The sequence below is a fragment of the Astyanax mexicanus genome, chromosome 1 (genome assembly GCF_023375975.1).
Source record: "Astyanax mexicanus isolate ESR-SI-001 chromosome 1, AstMex3_surface, whole genome shotgun sequence".
NCBI classification, from domain to species: Eukaryota; Metazoa; Chordata; class Actinopteri; order Characiformes; family Acestrorhamphidae; genus Astyanax; species Astyanax mexicanus.
The window spans coordinates 122,778,046-122,796,223 of NC_064408.1; the positions used below are offsets into that span (position 1 = coordinate 122,778,046).

The 18,178-nt window shown below is 38.1% G+C and overlaps 1 protein-coding gene across 1 annotated transcript in view; it reads left to right on the top strand.

The window, feature by feature from the left end:
- The first annotated feature begins 4,435 nt into the window (after positions 1–4,435).
- Positions 4,436–18,178, top strand: part of nkd2b (NKD inhibitor of WNT signaling pathway 2b) — a 38,198-nt gene continuing 24,455 nt past the window's right edge. Inside the window, exons 1-3 of the mRNA XM_049468210.1 lie at positions 4,436–4,656; positions 4,782–4,808; positions 5,454–5,545. Coding sequence (XP_049324167.1) covers positions 4,632–4,656; positions 4,782–4,808; positions 5,454–5,545 — 144 coding nt within the window. The 5' untranslated portion in view covers positions 4,436–4,631. The remainder of the gene's footprint in view (positions 4,657–4,781; positions 4,809–5,453; positions 5,546–18,178) is intronic.

Here is an 18,178-nt window from a genome sequence, read left to right on the forward strand (position 1 = left end):
ATTCAAGTAATGAACTCTTGATGAGTTCAGCACAGCTGTTAACTGAAATTAACCTGAATTCCAGGTGACTCTACCTCATAAAACTGACTGAGAAAATCCAGCAGAGATGTGCAAAACTGTCATCTAAGTATGTAAAATATAAAACATATTCTGCTTTTAACATTTAACATTCCAAAATACTGAAAAAAATATTGAATGAAAGTTTATATAAGAGAGCTTTATATAATGGATTAACTTGTCCTGACTCAGGAACAGATTCAGGAACTGATGGATGATAAAGAGGCTCTTGTCTTTGTGCTAATTGATGAGGTAAGATTTGGCCTGCTGTGTGTCTCAGTACAGGTTATTGATTTACACCGGCTTCTTTTATTCACTGTATTGCTAAATACTTGGCAGGTAAACTGTGCGTGTTTTTACCTGTGAAGTGTGTGTGTGTGTGTGTGTGTGTGTGTGTGTTTGATCTGATCTTTGGAATGTATTTTGGAAGCTCTGATTTAATATTTGAGGTTTTCTGACGCTGTCGAACAGAAAAGGGTCTCTGCTTGTTAAAGTGGCCCAAATCCCATATTTTTCACAGGTGTGTTATCAGTTTGGCATTCTAATGCTGCTCCAGCAGTGCTACTCTGGGTTATCAGCAGGCTGCAGGCTGATAATACTCCCCTCTGAAAAGCGAAAGAACTAGTGCTTGTGTTGTGGTTAGTGGCTAATGCTAATGCTGCTCCAGCAGTGCTAGCCGGGGTTAGCAGCAGACTACAGGTCGATAATACTCCACTCTGAACAGCTAAAGAGCTAGTGCTTAGTGATGTGGTTAGTGGCTAATGCTAATGCTGCTCCAGCAGTGCTAGCTGGGGTTAGCAGCAGGCTACAGGTTGATAATAGACCACTAAAGTCATGTTGTCATTTTGTTGTCGGTGCTCATGCTGTTTATGCCCATTTTTTTTTTTTTTTTTTTTTTTTAACAATTATTATTAAGTAAACTGCTACCTCAATATTTTGACATACTAAGTCATTATTTTGAGATAGTAAGTTATTATTTCGAGATACTATCTCAATATATCAATTATTCATAAAGTTTTAAGAGTTCAGAAATCAATACCTGGTGGAATAACCCTGGTTTTTAATCACAGTTTATTTTATGCATCTTGGCATCATGTTCTCCTCCACCAGTCTTACACACTGCTTTTGGATAACTTTATGCCTTACTCTCCTGGTGCAAAAATTCAAGCAGTTCATCTTGGTTTGATGGCTTGTGATCTTCTTCGCATAAATGTACTGTGTTCAAGTTTAGTGTTAATTAAAAGTATGGTGATGATTTAAAGCTGACTTTTCTTCAGGTAATTTGTTTAACTTTAACCCAGTTGAATTATGAATGAATGATGCTCAGCTGAATTTCATCGTTCATTAACCCTTAAAGTCTTGTCTCTCTCTCTTTCTGTCTGTCTGAAAATGAAAGCATGCCTGTCTGATAAATAACTCCATAATTACCCCGTCTGGAGGCGTTTCTTCACCCTCCAGCTCTCATCTAAAATCAGGCATCTGTTCCAAAACCCCACCGCAGAGAAACGCAACAAAGAAAACACTCGTTATTATTCTTACAGAGTTATATTCACTCCCCCCTGCGGCGCGAGACTGACGGAGAACTCTAAACCAAACAAACACCCACACCTTCATCTCCACCTTCACCTTCATCATCATCATCATCATCCTTTATAAACCTGTCTAATACCATCAATTACTGACAGAGTTTCACAAACCCCGTCCAGACAGCTTCATTTCCTCCACTGGGAATAAGCCTCTACAAGCACAAGGTAATGTAGGTGTTTCTAATAAATTGGCCAGTGAGTGGAAGAAGCACAAGGTAATGTAGATAGGTGTTTCTAATAAAGTGGCCAGTGTGTAGGTGTTTCTAATAAAGTGGCCAGTGTAGGTGTTTCTAATAAAGTGGCCAGAGAGTGGAAGAAGCACAAGATAATGCAGGTAGGTGTTTCTAATAAAGTGGCCAGAGAGTGAGTGGGAGAAGTACAAGGTAATGTTGGTAGGTGTTTCTAATAAAGTGGCCAGTGTAGGTGTTTCTAATAAAGTGGCAAGTGAGTGGAAGCATAAGATAATGTAATGTAGGTAGGTGTTTCTAATAAAGTGGCCAGAGAGTGAGTGGGAGAAGTACAAGGTAATGTTGGTAGGTGTTTCTAATAAAGTGGCCAGAGAGTGAGTGGGAGAAGTACAAGGTAATGTTGGTAGGTGTTTCTAATAAAGTGGCCAGAGAGTGAGTGGAAGAAGCACAAGGTAATGTAGATAGGTGTTTCTAATAAAGTGGCCAAAGAGTGAGTGGAAGAAGCACAAGGTAATGTAGATAGGTGTTTCTAATAAAGTGGCCAGTGTAGGTGTTTCTAATAAAGTGGCCAGTGAGTGGAAGCATAAGATAATGTAATGTTGGTAGGTGTTTCTAATAAAGTGGCCAGAGAGTGGAAGAAGCACAAGGTAATGTAGGTATAGTGTTTCTAATAAAGTGACCAGTGATTAGAAGTACAAGATAGTATAGGTAGGTGTTTCTAATAAAGTGGCCATAAAGAGAGTGGAAGCACAAGATAATGTAATGTAGGTAGGTGTTTCTAATAAAGTGGCCAGTAAGTGTAAGAAGCACAAGGTAATGTAATGTTGATAGGTGTTTCTAATAAAGTGGCCAGAGAGAGTATGGAAGCACAAGGTAATGTAGGTAGGTGTTTCTAATAAAGTGGCCAGTGAGTGGAAAAAGCACAAGTTAATAGATGTAGGTGTTTCTAATAAAGTGGCCAGTGAGTGTAAGAAGCACAAGATGTAATGTTGGTAGGTGTTTCTAATAAAGTGGCCAGTTAGTGGAAACACAAGGTAACGTTGGAAGATGTTTCTAATAAAGTGGCCAGTGAGTGTAAACAGTATGTACTGTAAATAGCCCGGGGGTGTAACTGATTCTGCAGCAGGAAGTGTTGGTAATAAAGGGGCGTGGCTCTGGGCCTGTTTTGCATATGCTGTTTACACTCGTTGTGTCAGAGTAGTATTAAATATATACAGTACCAGTCAAAAGTTTGGACACACCTTAAATTCAGTGTTGTTTCATTATTTTAAAATGTTCTGTAGATTAAGAAAAAGAAAAATATATTGAATTATTTAGTAAACAAAAAAAGTGTTAAAAAACAGAAAATTATTTATATTTTAAATTTTTAGATGACAGTTTTACACATCTCTGCTGCTCTTCAGGCTTTCAGTTAACAGCTGTGCTAAACTCATCAAGAGTTAATTACTTGAATTTCTTGCTTATTAGGCTACGTTCACATTACCAGGCTAAAGTGACTTAAATCTGATTTTTTGCTCAATGTGGCTCAGATCAGATTTTTTTCATGGCTGTGCGAACGTGCCAAATCCGATTTTTTTCATAAATCAGATTCACAATCAGAGTCACTTTTATATGTGGTCATAAATCGGATATGTTTACATTCCATGGAAATGCGATATGAATGTGAACGGTCAAATCAGAATTCATGCATGTTTTTGCTTTTAGGCTTTAGCATTTGCGCTACGTGCTCCTCTCTCGTACCCACAGATCTCTTGATGCAGCTGTGCAGCTACAGTGCCTTGCAAAAGTATTCAGCCCCCTTGAACTTTTCAAACTTTTACCACATTTTAGGTTGCAAACATAAAGATATGCAATTATAATTTTTTTGTGAAGAATCAACAACAAATGAGACACAATCGTGAAGTGGAACGAAATTTATTGGATATTTTAAATTTTTTAGGAATAAAAACTGAAAACTTTTCAGTTTTTTTATTCCTAAAAAAAAAAAAAAAAAAAAAAAAAAAAAAAAATATATATATATATATATATATATATATATATATATATATATATATATATATATATATATTTTTTTTTTTTTTTTTTTTTTTAGGAATGCAAGGCCCCCTTGCATTAATACGCCACCTTTTGCCTAAAAGATATATAAATATAAATATAACATTAAAACATATACCTATAAATAGAAACTGAAGTGCTCTCTTATTTTTTTTAGAGCTGTATATATATATATATATATATATATATATGTATATACACATAAAAATTGTTTTAAATGTTTACTTGTGAATTAAATACTAATATTAAATAAGAAATGAAGAAAGAACTACATAGCAAATTTGTAGCAGATATTGATAATTAATTAATTAATTAACTAATTAATTAGTTATTTAATTTATTAGTTAATAAATAAGTACTTTTGTTTTTAGGCAGCATATTTTATGTAAACACTGAATATAGAATTATACATCTTGTTTATAAGTTTCTACGCTGGAGGGCGGGGCTTACAGCATTTCCTGCTAGCCAATAGGAGCGCGTGTTTGTGGAGTGGGCGGGGCTATAGTCAGAGCGCGTCTCCGCTGCGGCGCTGCTTCAGTAGAGCGCAGGGCTGCAGTCTGAGCGCTGCTCTCGCACTCAGCCTGTTTATATCTCGAGATAAACTCGCTATGTCGGGGTTTTATCTTAAAATAAGGGGTTTATCTCAGACCTGGAGCCCTTAGATGCGGTTTAAAGGCTCTGTTTCCGCCTCGGGACAGGATGTGAGGATTAATGTCACTAATAAAACTCAAACTGGGGATTAAAAATGGGCAAACTCCAGTCCAAACACGGTGAGTCCTCACACACACTCTACACACTCTCTACACACACTAAATACTATCTGCACACACACTCGCTGTGTGGTTTGATTGAACACATTATAAAGCTGATATCTGTGCTGTGTGTGTTTATACAGCCTGCAGAAGGAGGGAGAACCCTGAAGGTAAGCCCCTCAGCTGTGTCTTTATTCATTTTTAACTTACTTTTAAGTTTTTCAAAATTCTAAGGAAGTAATTTAGCATTTTTACTGTGGACTTGTGGGTTTATTCATTTTTAGCTTATTTTTAAGTTTTTCTAATTTATTAAAGAAGTAATTTAGTATTTTTACTGTGGACTTGGTTGTATTTATTTATTTTTACTTATTTTAAATTTATTTTTAAGCTTTTCTAAATGTTTAAGGAAGGAATTGAACCTTTTTGTACTGTGGACTTGTGTGTTTTTTTATTTATTCAAGTTTTTAAAGAAGTAATTTTGCATTTTTTTTACTGTGGACTTGTGTTTTTTTCATTTTTAACTTGCTTTTAAAGTTTTTCTAAATTTTTAAGAAAGTAATTACAATTTTTTACGGTGAACTTGCAAGGTTTTATTTATTTATTTTTACTTATTTTCAACTTATTTTTAAGTTGTTATAAAAATTTAAGAAAGTAATTTTGCATTTTTCTACTGTGGAGTTGTGTGTTTTATTCATGTTTAACTTAAAAATAAGTTTTTCTCAGTTTTAGGGAAGTAATTAAGCATTTGTTTTAATGTGAACTTGTGTGTTTTTTTCATTTTTAACTTAATTTTATGCATTTTTACTTATTTTTAGGGGACAGTTTCGTGGTGAATGGCTTTATATCAAAAAGAGGAGCTGAGGAAAGTGACAGATATGGAACGGAGCAGAAAATACGAGAAATTCAGGTAATATTTGCTTTAAATTGGCTTTTAAGTAGTCTATTCAGTTATTCCCATTGAAAGAAATAAACTTTGCACCAAGAAGTTGATTCTTAGTATGGAACAGAGCTCTGGAGATATACAGCTCTGAAAAAAAAAAATGAAGAGATCACTTCAGTTTCTGAATCAGTTTCTCTGATTTTGCTATTTATAGGTTTATGTTTGAGTAAAATGAACAGTGTTGTTTTATTCTATAAACTACAGACAACATTTCTCCCAAATTCCAAATAAAAATATTCTCATTTAGAGCATTTATTTACAGAAAATGAGAAATGGCTGGAATAACAAAAAAAGATGCAGAGCTTTCAGACCTCAAATAATGCAAAGAAAACAAGTTCATATTTATAAAGTTTTAAAAGTTCAGAAATCAATATTTGGTGGAATAATGCTGGTTTTTATCACAGTTTTCATGCATCTTGGCATCTTTTGCTGAAGTGGAGAAACAGGAAACAGCTGGTCTGAAGTTCATGTTCAGGTCGAGGAGGTGAAAAAAGGCCAGGTGGTTTGCTTTTGCTGTTTTTTTGCAGCTATAGCTGCACAGCTGCACCAAGAGATGCAGTGTGGGTACGAGAGAGACGCATGTAGCGCTAATGCTAATGCTAATGTGTAAAAGAGCAAAAAGATGCATGAATTCCGAATTTGACTGTTTGAAATTATGTTGCATGTCCATGAATCGGATACGTATCGGATTAAAGACCATATATAAAAAAGAGCCAGAAAAAATCAGATCTGAGCCACATTGAGCAAAAAATCAGATTTGAATCATTTTAGTCTGGGAATCTGAACGTAGTCTTGGAATCACTTGTATAACCAGTGTGTGAAGTTTCCAGTCTTAGTTTAACTGCTCATTAGGAGCTCATTGGACATCTAGAGGATCTGCAGTGGTTCATAGCATTGGCAGTAATCTGTCATTTTCCATTGGTTTTCTTTCCTATGTGAACAAATAGACAGTTAATCTTCTTTACACAAATCTGTGTAAATCACCTTCGTTTTTAGCTTATTCAGTATGTTTTGACAGTTTGAGGCCATCCTCAAACACGTGCTTAACTGTTTCCTCATTTCTGGTGTTTCCTGCAGAGCCCCTGAGGTGATAAGGGGGTTACTTTCATTAAGGTGTGACCACAAGGTATTATATTGAGACCACAAATTAAGTTTCAAGAGAACTCATAATAACGAGAAGAAAAGAAACAATTATGCTACTTTTATGGTCTATTGTACACCTAGAGTTGCTTGTAAGTTTGTGAAGCCTTTGGGTTTTTAATTTACTTTTAATTTACTCCTATTTCATTATTTCATTTCAGCTCGTTTTTATTCAATAAAATGAAATAAGATAAATCTCTCCTTTATCCAGATAGAGTGAATCTGATAGTGATTGGATGTAGAGAAGTATACATATATACCATTCCCACTCCTTATTGGTTTCATAGCAGACGTATGTAGTAGGGGTGTTACGATTCTCTAAATCCTCGATTCGATTTAATTTCCGATTTTAGGGTCACGATTCGATTCTCGATTTTCTTTTTTCTTTTTTCTTTTTTTTTTTACAGCAGAGAGGTCTATGTCAGTTTTAGATTAGTCTATGGTCAGTCATTGGTTTGATTCATCATCAAATTTACAATATCTTATTTCAAAAGGTGGGCTTGATATAAGTGATGCAAAGTGATACAAGTGATCTGTAATACACCACATTAGGCACTAATGGTCAAATTTAAATCATTTAATTAAGATATATATGTAATGCCATCTAGTGGCTTTTTTTGGGTAGCAGCAGTGTGCACGATTAAAACAGCAATGTGCAACATAACAAAATAAATAATACAAAAATACAGGAACAGTCATGTAGAAAATAATAGAACAATTAGAGCCTTAATAAACTGAACTCTATCCTACTATAACAGTTAAACATGAAAAATAAGACGTTAAGACTTTTTCTTTAATAAAGATTTATTATTAACTTTATCTGAGAGAAAGATGCTCCTTAAGGTACCAAAACTATTAACATATTTGAGGCTAGACAAAACGACGAATGTCCACATTCTCTGGAGAAAGAGCTGCTCTTTCAGCTACAGTGTGCTGCGCCATTTGAGGAAGGGATCTTCGATCCTCTTTTTGACTTTGAGACTCGAGACCATAACATAATTTCAATCGATTTCGATGAAATATTGAAATCGTGATACCCCTAGTATGTAGTCTAGTATGAAGATGATCCGTGCTGAGACTCAAGAGAACTCCAAACAAACTCCAGTCCAACTAAACTTCTACTTTAATATATTTACATTCATTTATAATCAGCATATATGCAGCTGAAACACTAGGGAACAAACTAGTGCAAAATCCCAAATTGTATGATCAACATTAACATTATAATATTTTAAAATTATAGTCATTATGACTTTTAGTAAAATGTTAAAATGTGTTTTGGGGAGGGAAGGCGGAGTTAGTAGTGCACTATAGGACTCTGTGGGCGTGGCCTAAGCTTTTTTCTTAATGGCTTTATTTTTTCTCTTTACATTACTCTACTTTTATACTTTAATTTTTGTAGTTTTATATCCAGTACTTTTTTTTAACTACTTTTACTTAAAGAGTAAAAAGCTTGAGTTGATTCTTCAACTACTACTTATACCTACAGAGTAATGTGGTAAAATACGGTGTGTGTGTGTGTATAGTGTGTGTGTGTGTGTATAGTGTGTGTGTGTTAGTTAGCAGTCTGTGGATGTGGGGTTTGAGCTCCATCCGCTGGCGGCGTCTCTCTCCTCTCAAAGGCTCCCATTCTTACACCCAGCATTACATCACTGCTATTAGTGTCATGTTTAAGAGAGTGTGGGAGTGTGTGTGTGGGAGTGTGTGTGTGTTGGAGTGTGTGTGTGTTCTAGTCTGTGTGTGTGGGAGTGTGAGTGTGTGTGTGCAGTAGAAGAGCTGTAGATGAAGTCATACCCATCCATAACATATTAGACACTTAACAAGCTAATAAGCCAAAAATGTATATCAGTTTTTTTTTTTATTATAATTATTTATTTAATATATTTTGCATGACTTTATATAGGTTTTCTGCTTATTCTACCCAATGCGTGTTGTGATGCTTATTGCTATCGTAGACCCTGTAGGCATGTGTTAGTCTTCACCCTCCTGGTGTGTTGAGGCATCACCAGTGATAGGGGGAGTCCTAATGTGTGGGTTGGGTAATTGGCCGTGTAAATTGGGGAGAAAATGGGGAAAAAACATAACGATGCGTGACGTGGCCAGAAGAAGAAGAACTCCTGTGAAAAGCGACCGGACACCCCAGTTTTTTTAGAATAATTATATATTAGAATTAGACTTAGCAGGGATGGTAGTTTCAGAACACTGGTACCATTAAACACTATATTTATCCATATACTTCTCCACTCAGAAATACCTCTGCTTTCAGTTTAGAAACTAAATAATACAGACTGCCACCCACTTTAAGAGAATTAGTACATGCCTATTGCACGTTTTTTGCACGTTCAAGCTCATACACAACCATCATGCTAATCAGTGCTAATCACTACAGAGCTGAGAGTAATTATAATAATAAAATAAAAGCTGTTCTGTGGTGTTTTTCTCTCCTGTGGGGTTCTGAATATTGAAGAACAGAACCAGAAACAGGGAGGTGGTGTTAATAAAGTGGCAGGTTGGTGTAGACGAGTCGTTTTTACAGGTTTGAGAGGAAGGAACTTTGTCAGAATCTCAGAAGTGTTGGTTTGTGAGGGTGGTGATGGAGTGCTGAGAGAGGAACAGAGCTGTGGAGTGATCTCTGAGTGATGAGGCCCAGCGCTGGCCTCTGTTAACGCTGTTAAAACACGCCTCTGGAACAGAGATATTATTTCACTGCCATAACAGACTGTTTAATATTCTTCCAGGGCTGGCTGCTGATGAATTGGTAGCAATAAAAAGTAGCATTTAAAGCGATTCCTTCCTTTTGTTTGGTTTCTTTCGAAATTAGTTGATGGATTTATGATATCTGGCGAAGAAATCACTGAGATGATTTATGAAGCGCTGTCGGCGCAGGTTTCAGCAGCTCCGGCTTCTCTGGTAGTTTATTTTACAGAGTCGTAAGTCAGGCGTTTTTAAGCTTTTTAGAACAGAAGTCCCTGTAAAGCTCTGGAATAATGAGGCATTGTTTGGAGAACATGGCAGGAAGGTTTTGATTGAGCACTTTCCAAAGTTCTCAAGCTTTGTTTCAGTTCTGAATGATGCACATATGAAGGAACGCTTTTATTTTAAATTATTGCACATTGGTCTTCTGCTGTTGTAGATCATCATCCGCCTCAAGGTTGGACATCGTGTTGTGCTGATGTTCAGAGATGCTCTTCTTCTGCAGACCTCGGTTGTAACGAGAGGTTATTTGAGTTACAGTTGTCGTTCTATCACCTCAAGGTAGTCTGGTCGTTCTCCTCTGATCTCTGATCTCTGGCATCAACAAGGCCTTTACTCCCACAGAACTGAACTGCAGCTCACTGGATATTTTCTCAGATTTTTTCAGCTCATTCTCTGTAAATCCTAGAGATTTTTGTGTGTGAGAAAATCCCAGTAGATCAGCAGTTTCTGAAATACTCAGACCAACAACCATGCCATGTTTAAAGTCAATTAAATCACCTTTCTTCTCCATTCTGATGCTCAGATAAAGCTGCAGCAGATCTTCTTGGCCACGTCTACATGCCTAAATGCATTGAGACACCAGGCTGCCTGTATTTAATGCAAGACATGGGTTAAATTGAAGGGTATAAACCCCGCAGTATTGATCTGTGGGGCAGTGGAATTCCAGTGTTCTCTGGAATGATGGAGCTCCATCCAATACTTTTGGTAGGCTGTGCTTTCGAAGGAGCTGAAGGAGGAACTTAGAGAGAAACTGAAGGAGGAACCGAAGGAGGAACTGAAGGAGGAACCGAGGGAGAAACTGAAGGAGAAACTGAGGAAGGAACCGAAGGAGGAACCAAAAGGAGAAACTGAAGGAGGAAGTGAGGGAGGAACCGAAGGAGGAACCAAAAGGAGAAACTGAAGGAGGCAGCAAAAAGAGGAACCAAAAGGAGTAACCAAAAGGAGTAACCAAAAGGAAGCACCAAAAGAAGGAACTGAAGGAGGCACTAAAAGCAAGCACCAAAATGAGGCACCGAAAGGAGGAACTGAAGAAGGAACCAAAAGGAGGCACCAAAAGGAGGAACTGAAGGAGGAACTGAAGGAGAAACCAAGAAAGGAGGAATGGAAGAAGGAACTGAAGGAAGAACCAAAAAAAGGAGGAGGCACCAAAAGGAGGAACCGAAGGAGGAACCAAAGAAGAAACCGAAGGAGGAACTGATGGAGGAAGCGAAGGAGAAACCAAAATAGGAAGCGAAGGAGAAACCGAAGAAGGAACTGAAGGAAGAACCAAAAAAAGGAGAAACCGAAGGAGGAATGGAAGGAGGAACTGAAGGAGAAACTGAAATAGGAAGCAAAGGAGGAACTGAAGGAGGAAGCGAAGGAGAAACCGAAGGAGGAACTGACGGAGAAACGGAAGGAGAAACTGAAATAGGAACCGAAGGAGAAACCGAAGAAGGAACCGAAGGAAGAACCAAAAAGAGGAGGAACCGAAGGAGGAATAGAAGGAGGAACTGAAGGAGTAACTGAAGGAGAAACTGAAATAGGAACCGAATGGAGGAACCGAGGGAGGAACTGAAGGAGGAACCGAAGGAGGAACTAATGGATGAACTGAATGCTAGGCTAACGTTAGTGCGGTTATGGCACAGAGCCTCAGGGGTGACTGTCGACTGATCAAAGGAAGCCGCTGGAAAAACAGGCTTTGTTTTTCTTTGTGTAGAATGACAGGAGAGAATGATTCAGGGACTTGGCTGTGAGAGAGAGAGAGAGGGAGAGAGAGAGGGAGAGAGAGGGAGAGAGAGAGAGATTGACGGATCAGTGCAGGTGTTGGTTGGATTGGGGTGAGTGTAAACACCTGGCGTGAGGTAAAGACGGAGCGAGAGATCGGCGGACAGGAGATCAAACTGATGGTCCAGAGCCAAAGGGGCAGCGGCTCTGGGGAAACCCTGACAGGGTGTGTGTGTGTGTGTGTGTGTGTGTGTTTGTGTGGGGCTCCCAGACGGCTCTCAGAAAACACTCCTGAGGCTCCGCTGTCCAGCAGTGGAAACATCAACACTCCCCGCCCAGTCAGTTCAGCTTCACCAGGCCTCTCTGTGAAGCTGTTTCTACACATTCTACAGCATCAAAGACATGGTTGCAAAAATAGTTGCACCCAGAAGAAAGTGTGAAATCGTTGTTTTATTCAGAAGAATGATGGTATTAAATTATTAAAGGTCTGTGTGTATGAATATTCATGAGCAAGAGCCGAAAATTTATTATTTCCCACCACACCCCACTCCTCCATGGGACTAAAGCAGTGTTATACCAGATCACCGTAGCACTATTTTTTCTCATCTCTTTTTTCACATCTTGCATGGTATTCATTCATACTAGAGACCACAACTAGACATTTTTAAAATGAAAAAAAAAATGCTGGAATGAGACCCTCTGATTGGCTAACAGCACTGCGACACCAGGAAGCAGAGAGACGGACAACAGTTAGAAACGTGTTAAAATAAAGACATTTTTACACTAATAACAGTCTTTTCAATGTCATATGTTACTTTACAACATGTGTAATCCCGTAACTGTTAAGTACAGTTCAGCCACTGACCTAGTCTTAGAGTCTCTGTAAAACACCAAATCCACCGGAGATCCTATTTAAACCTGTAGTTACTTACACACTGAGGTGAGTGGTCCAGGTCCAGAAAGTAAAAATCCATTCACATGTGTTCTCTTGATGAAACGTGTTTCTGGAGAGCAGCCAGGTGAGTCTGCGATTTCGCCCAGCGAAAAATCAGTTATGAGGTGTAAAGGTCTTAACAACTAAAGGGATCACGATTACAGCACAATTATTTGTGTAGTGTGAACAACACAACGACTGACGACTCAAAAAGTCGTGTATTGAGAACCTGGCATTATGTGGTTATTAGGACTGTACGACTCAGTGGTATCTATAAGTACGGGCTGAAGTTCTGGTCAGGAACGCGTCTCGGCCGTTTGGCTGCAGTTCTGTGGACGTTTTTTTCTTTAATCAGGCTCAGATACAGTATAACCGCTCAGCGTAACTCAGCAGAAGTTTCGTAACTTCAGCCTCAGTTCCCCACCGTTCCCCAGGGCTTCATTTATTCTGCTGGTGATTAGCGTTCCCACCCGTTTCCTGTACCTCCAGAAAAGGTGACCCTCCTCCCGGGGCCGTGTTTGAGGGTCCTGAAGGTGGGCTTCTGTGGCTTTGTGTGTTTTTTTCGCAGACTGGACGGCTTTGATGAGTTTTTTTTTCCCTCCCTCTTCCTCGCTGGTTGTTTTTGGAGCTGGTTCAGTAGAAGTGGAGCTGCGAGGCTTCATCTCTGAATGAAAAGCATGTGGCGGGGGTCCAGAACAGCGGGGTCTTTCAGCAGGCCCCGCTCACGCCTGGCTCCAGTTTATACAGCTCTAACCCTGCAGGAAGGAGGACGGCTGGGAGAGGAGTGTGCAGGCTGGATGGGGGTGGGTTTGTTTTTCTGAGGCCTTTTGAAGGGGCTCCAGGGGGCAGCGTTTAAAGAGTACGGAGGTTTTTGGGGTTGGACAGTATGGACGTTGGGTGTGGAGGGTAGTTTTGTGATTTATTTAGTAAGGATGGGCAGCTGAAGTGGAAATACTGTTGAGATTTTTACCTTTAGTGAACAAAAAAGCTGTTTTTGGTGTGTTTTTTCTCAATTTTTGTCAAAAAGTTCCTCTTCCAGGTCTTATAACACAGTAATTATATCAGACAGACACATGCCCTGATCTCTTTTACTCCAGAAGACATACGGCTGCTCAAAAATATAATCATTTAAAATGTAAAAGAAGGCAAAATTGTTATATTTTCCTTATATTTTTTGGTCTTAATTTTACCAAGCGCCTGTTTTTTTGTTTTTTTGAATGTATAGACTTTAAATATATTCACACCTAAGATATATGTTCAGAAATGACTAGAGTTAGACTAGAGTGTTTATGAGTTGAAAGCATAAAAATATTGATGACAATAGTTCATTACATGGATTATTAATTATTACTTTGATAAAATACATGGAGAAACAGCATCAGGCGGATTTATTTATCTTGATAATCAATAATCACACCTCTAGGATACATGTAGATACTAAAAAACACCTGACACTCAGAGCAGCCTATACCTTTCAGTATTTTAATCAGGACACACAAAGAAAACTAGTCTAAATAAATAAAAATGTTTAGTGCAAAATAACTACTTTGTAAAAATGTTCGAGTAAAATAAAAACTATATAAAGTAGTGCGCACACCATACCTAGCTTTAGTTTGAGTAAAGCAGGTAGTTTCACACTTTTGAGTCTTTATTTACTGATATTATTTGGTTTGAAACATCATATAAATATGTTTGAAGCACTAAAGGTAAATAATATTGGTTGGGGGAGGAGATTTTTGTCACTTTTTTAGGTGTTTTTCTCAATGGGTTTCTTGTAGATTTAGCTTTACCGCACTGGGATGTGATCAATATTTTTAGAAAGAGTAAGCTCCGCCCTTTCTAACCATATATGGATTATGTTTATGTGTGAAGGGATTCCTGAGTAATTAAGCTGAGAACACAAGGTGCGATTTTGGATGGAAAATCCGTCTGTAGGGTTTTAAGTGTTAAACAAACCAGAATATGTTTTATATTTTACATTCTTCAAAGCAGCACCTCTTGCTTAGATTAGACAGTTTTATACTGGATTGTCTCAGTCAGCTTTACGAGGCTAATTTCAGTTAACAGCTGTGCTGCTGAACTCATCAAGAGTTAATTACTTGAATTTCTTGCCTCTTAATAAAGTGATTGAGAGCATCAGTTAAAGTAAAGTAGTGAAGAGGTAGAGTTACAGGTATACAGTGAATAGTGAATATTTGAGTAATGTTCGAATCCAGATTATGAGAAGCAACAACTACTCAACTAAATAAAGAAAAGAAAAAAAGTAGAATTTCCAGAACTTTGAAAGTTTCCTCAATTGCAGTTGTAAAAAAGACCATCAAAAATGTTAATATGATGGAACTGGCACTCATCAGGACCACCCCAGGAAAGGAAGAGCAAGAGTTACCTCTGTTGCACAGGATAACTGTGGAATTATGTTGAAATTATTTGAAGTATCAAAATAATGTCGTAGACGACAAGGAAAAATATGGTTATGCGTTTTGTGTTCCATATTTTATTCTATAATATTAAAAATACATATAAAATAAAAGTTAATTTGTCAAGAACAGCAATGGTGTTCCCAGGTCAATTTGCCAATTACCCAACCCACTCATTAGGACTCCCCCTATCACTAATGATGCCCCAACACCAGGAGAGTGAAGACTAGCACATGCCTCCTCCGATACATGTAAAGTTAGACTCCGCCTCTTTTTGAACCTTTTAGCCGAGTAGCATCACAGCACTAACGCTCGGAGGAAAGTGCAGCGACTTGATTCTGATACATCAGCTCACAGATGCAGCCTTGTGCTGATCAACATCACCCTAGGAAGGATGAGGTGAAAGAGAGCACCATCTACTGTACTGTACCCACCCAGAGAGAGCAAGACCAACTGTGCTCTCTCAGGACTCCTGCAGCTGATGGCAAGCTGCATGACTGGAATTCGAACCAGCAATGTGTGTGTGTGTGGATGAAACACTCCGGCTCTTTGAGATGTTTCCTCTGCACTGAAGGCGTCTGCTGGCCGGCCAAAGCAAACAGCGGCTTCTAATGTCAACACCGCACTTCAGCTCAAACACCAGATCACAGACACAGAGAGAGAGTGTGTGTGTGTGTGTGTGTGTGTGTGTGTTTCTCACGGCCGCTGTATGCTGGGAATAGCAGTTGAAGGCTGTAGAGTTATATAGTGTGTAGTTTATTTATTTGGAGGATATTTATACTGTGGAAGAAGAGCTTTGAAGGTGTTGGGGCTTATTTTCCTCCAGATCCTCTAAAACTCCCCCTCTGCCATCTGATTTAACTCTTTTTTTTATACTATAAGCTGCACTTAAAATCCTTTAATTGTCCCCAAAATCATCAGAGCTCCTTATAATCCGGTGCTCCTTATGTATGAATTCTATCAGTCAGGTATTAAGGAGCAGTAAAGTCACTCTGCTGAAGTACAGAGTTATACAGGAGTTTCAGTTTAGTTCTCCAGCACCCAGACTGGAGCAGCATTAGCATTAGCATTAGCCACTAACCATGCTAAGCTCTTTTACCATTAGCTCTAGCTCTTTCACCGTTCAGAGGTGAGTATTATCAGGCTGTAGACTGCTGCTAACCCCGGCTAGCACTGCTGGGGCAGCATTAGCATTAGCCGCTAACCACGCTAAGCGCTAGCTCTTTCACCGTTCAGAGACAAGTATTAACAGCCTGTAGCCTGCTGATAACCAGGGCTAACAGTTTCTTATGCACTTGCACTCTCGTTTTAATGTTGCTGCTACTTTCCTATTCTCCTATTTTTAATGTGTGTATTTATTTTATTTGTATTTTCTATATTATTCTTATAATTTTTGTTTTATCCTACATAAGTGCTCTTTTGGGTGGAGATAGATCGTGAGATTCCCCTTTCTTTTCGCACTATAAGGTGCACCGGATCATGAGGCACATTTTGCGACACTAGTAAGGAACATGAGTGTCACCATGTTTTCCTTCCAATTCAGCAGATCTCAGCTCTGGGTGGCGAGACCTGTAAAGCTAAGCTAAGTAATCAATCAATCAATTAAACTTTATTTATATAGCACCTTTCAGACAACTAAGATTGACATTTAAGGTACTTCACATGTGATTAAAGTAAATATTGTAAATAAAAAGAAGGAAAGAAAGAATAATAATATTACAGTAGAATTAATATAAGTATATATAATAGTAAATTAATGTTAAACATTACATAAAAGCCAGACTGAATACATCGATTTTTTTTAGTTTGCGCCTAAAAATGTCAATGTTCAATCAGTTGGAAGGTTGTTCCAACATTTTGGAGCGTAGTGGCTAAAAGCAGCATCACTAAAGGTTTTTGTTTTTCTTTGTGGAACAATTAAAGAGAAGATCTGGAGAATTTGAGGGTAGAAGTAAACAAAACTGTAATTTAAAATAAAAATTAAAACCATTATATTTTAAATTTAAACGAGCGCTGGATTTTAATCTACACAGATTTCTCTTCTGAAAACTGTTTATTTCTACTAAGGCTGGGTGCAGCAGCATTAGCATTAGCAGCTAACATTAGCGGTAACTCAGGGTGATATTATCTAATGGTTTGTTCCACGTAGCTTGTTTTAACGCGGTAAACACCAAGACTGCAGGCTGATATACTGACCTCTGAATGGCGAAAGAGCTAACGTTTGGTGTGCTTAGCTCGGTTAGCGGCTAATGCTAATGCTAATGCTGCTCCAGTCTGGGTGCTGGAGAACTAAACTGAAACTCCTGTATAACTCTGTACTTCAGCAGAGTGACTTTACTGCTCCTTAATACCTGACTGATAGAATTCATACATAAGGAGCACCGGATTATGAGGAGCTCTGATGATTTTTGTGTAAATATTAGCGTTAGCGATGCTAAGGGAGGCTAGCTGATTGCCACTCTCTCTGATTGAGGGTTAATTTAGCAGGTCTGGGAGCTGAAAGAGGAGAGAAAATACCTGGAGCTAAACTCAGTTCTGGCTGGTTCTGCTGGATCTGGGCCGGCGTTTGATCTGCGGAGCTTCAGCCAAGTGAAACACTGGGGCGACTGCAGGGTTTTTACGCTCAGAGAGAACCGTATACGCTGTGTTTCCATATAAAAGTGTTTGTTGTTGTTATTGTTGGTATAGATGCCGTCATTAATTGAAGGCTCTGTTGTTGGATTCTGCCTGAGGCGTTTTGAAGGGAAAAGCCGTTAAAAAGATGCTGTAAACAGAAAGTGTGTGTTGGGTGGAGTCATGGAAACACTACAGTATTCACTCCCTTACTTTAATATATGATTTAGGAAATATATTTATCATATTAACCTTTTCAGATTGAGCTCTGAAAAAAATAAGAGAGCACTTAAAAATGATGAATTTCTTTGATTTTACTGAATTGAAAACCTCTGGAATATAAACAAGAGGAAGATGGATGATCACAAACCATCAAACCACCAAACTGAACTGCTTGAATTTTTGCACCAGGAGTAAAGCAGCATAAAGTTATCCAAAAGCAGTGTGTAAGACTGGTGGAGGAGAACATGATGCCAAGATGCATAAAAACTGTGATTAAAAACCAGGGTTATTCCACCAAATATTGATTTCTGAACTCTTAAAACTTTATGAATATGAACTTGTTTTCTTTGCATTATTTGAGGTCTGAAAGCTCTGCATCTTTTTTGTTATTTCAGTCATTTTTTCATTTTCTGTAAATAAATGCTCTAAATGAGAATATTTTTATTTGTAATTTGGGAGAATTTGGGGAAAATGTTGTCTGTAGTTTATAGAATAAAACAACAATGTTCATTTTACTCAAACATAAACCTATAAATAGCAAAATCAGAGAAACTGATTCAGTAACTGAAGTGCCCTTGAATAATTGCTATAATT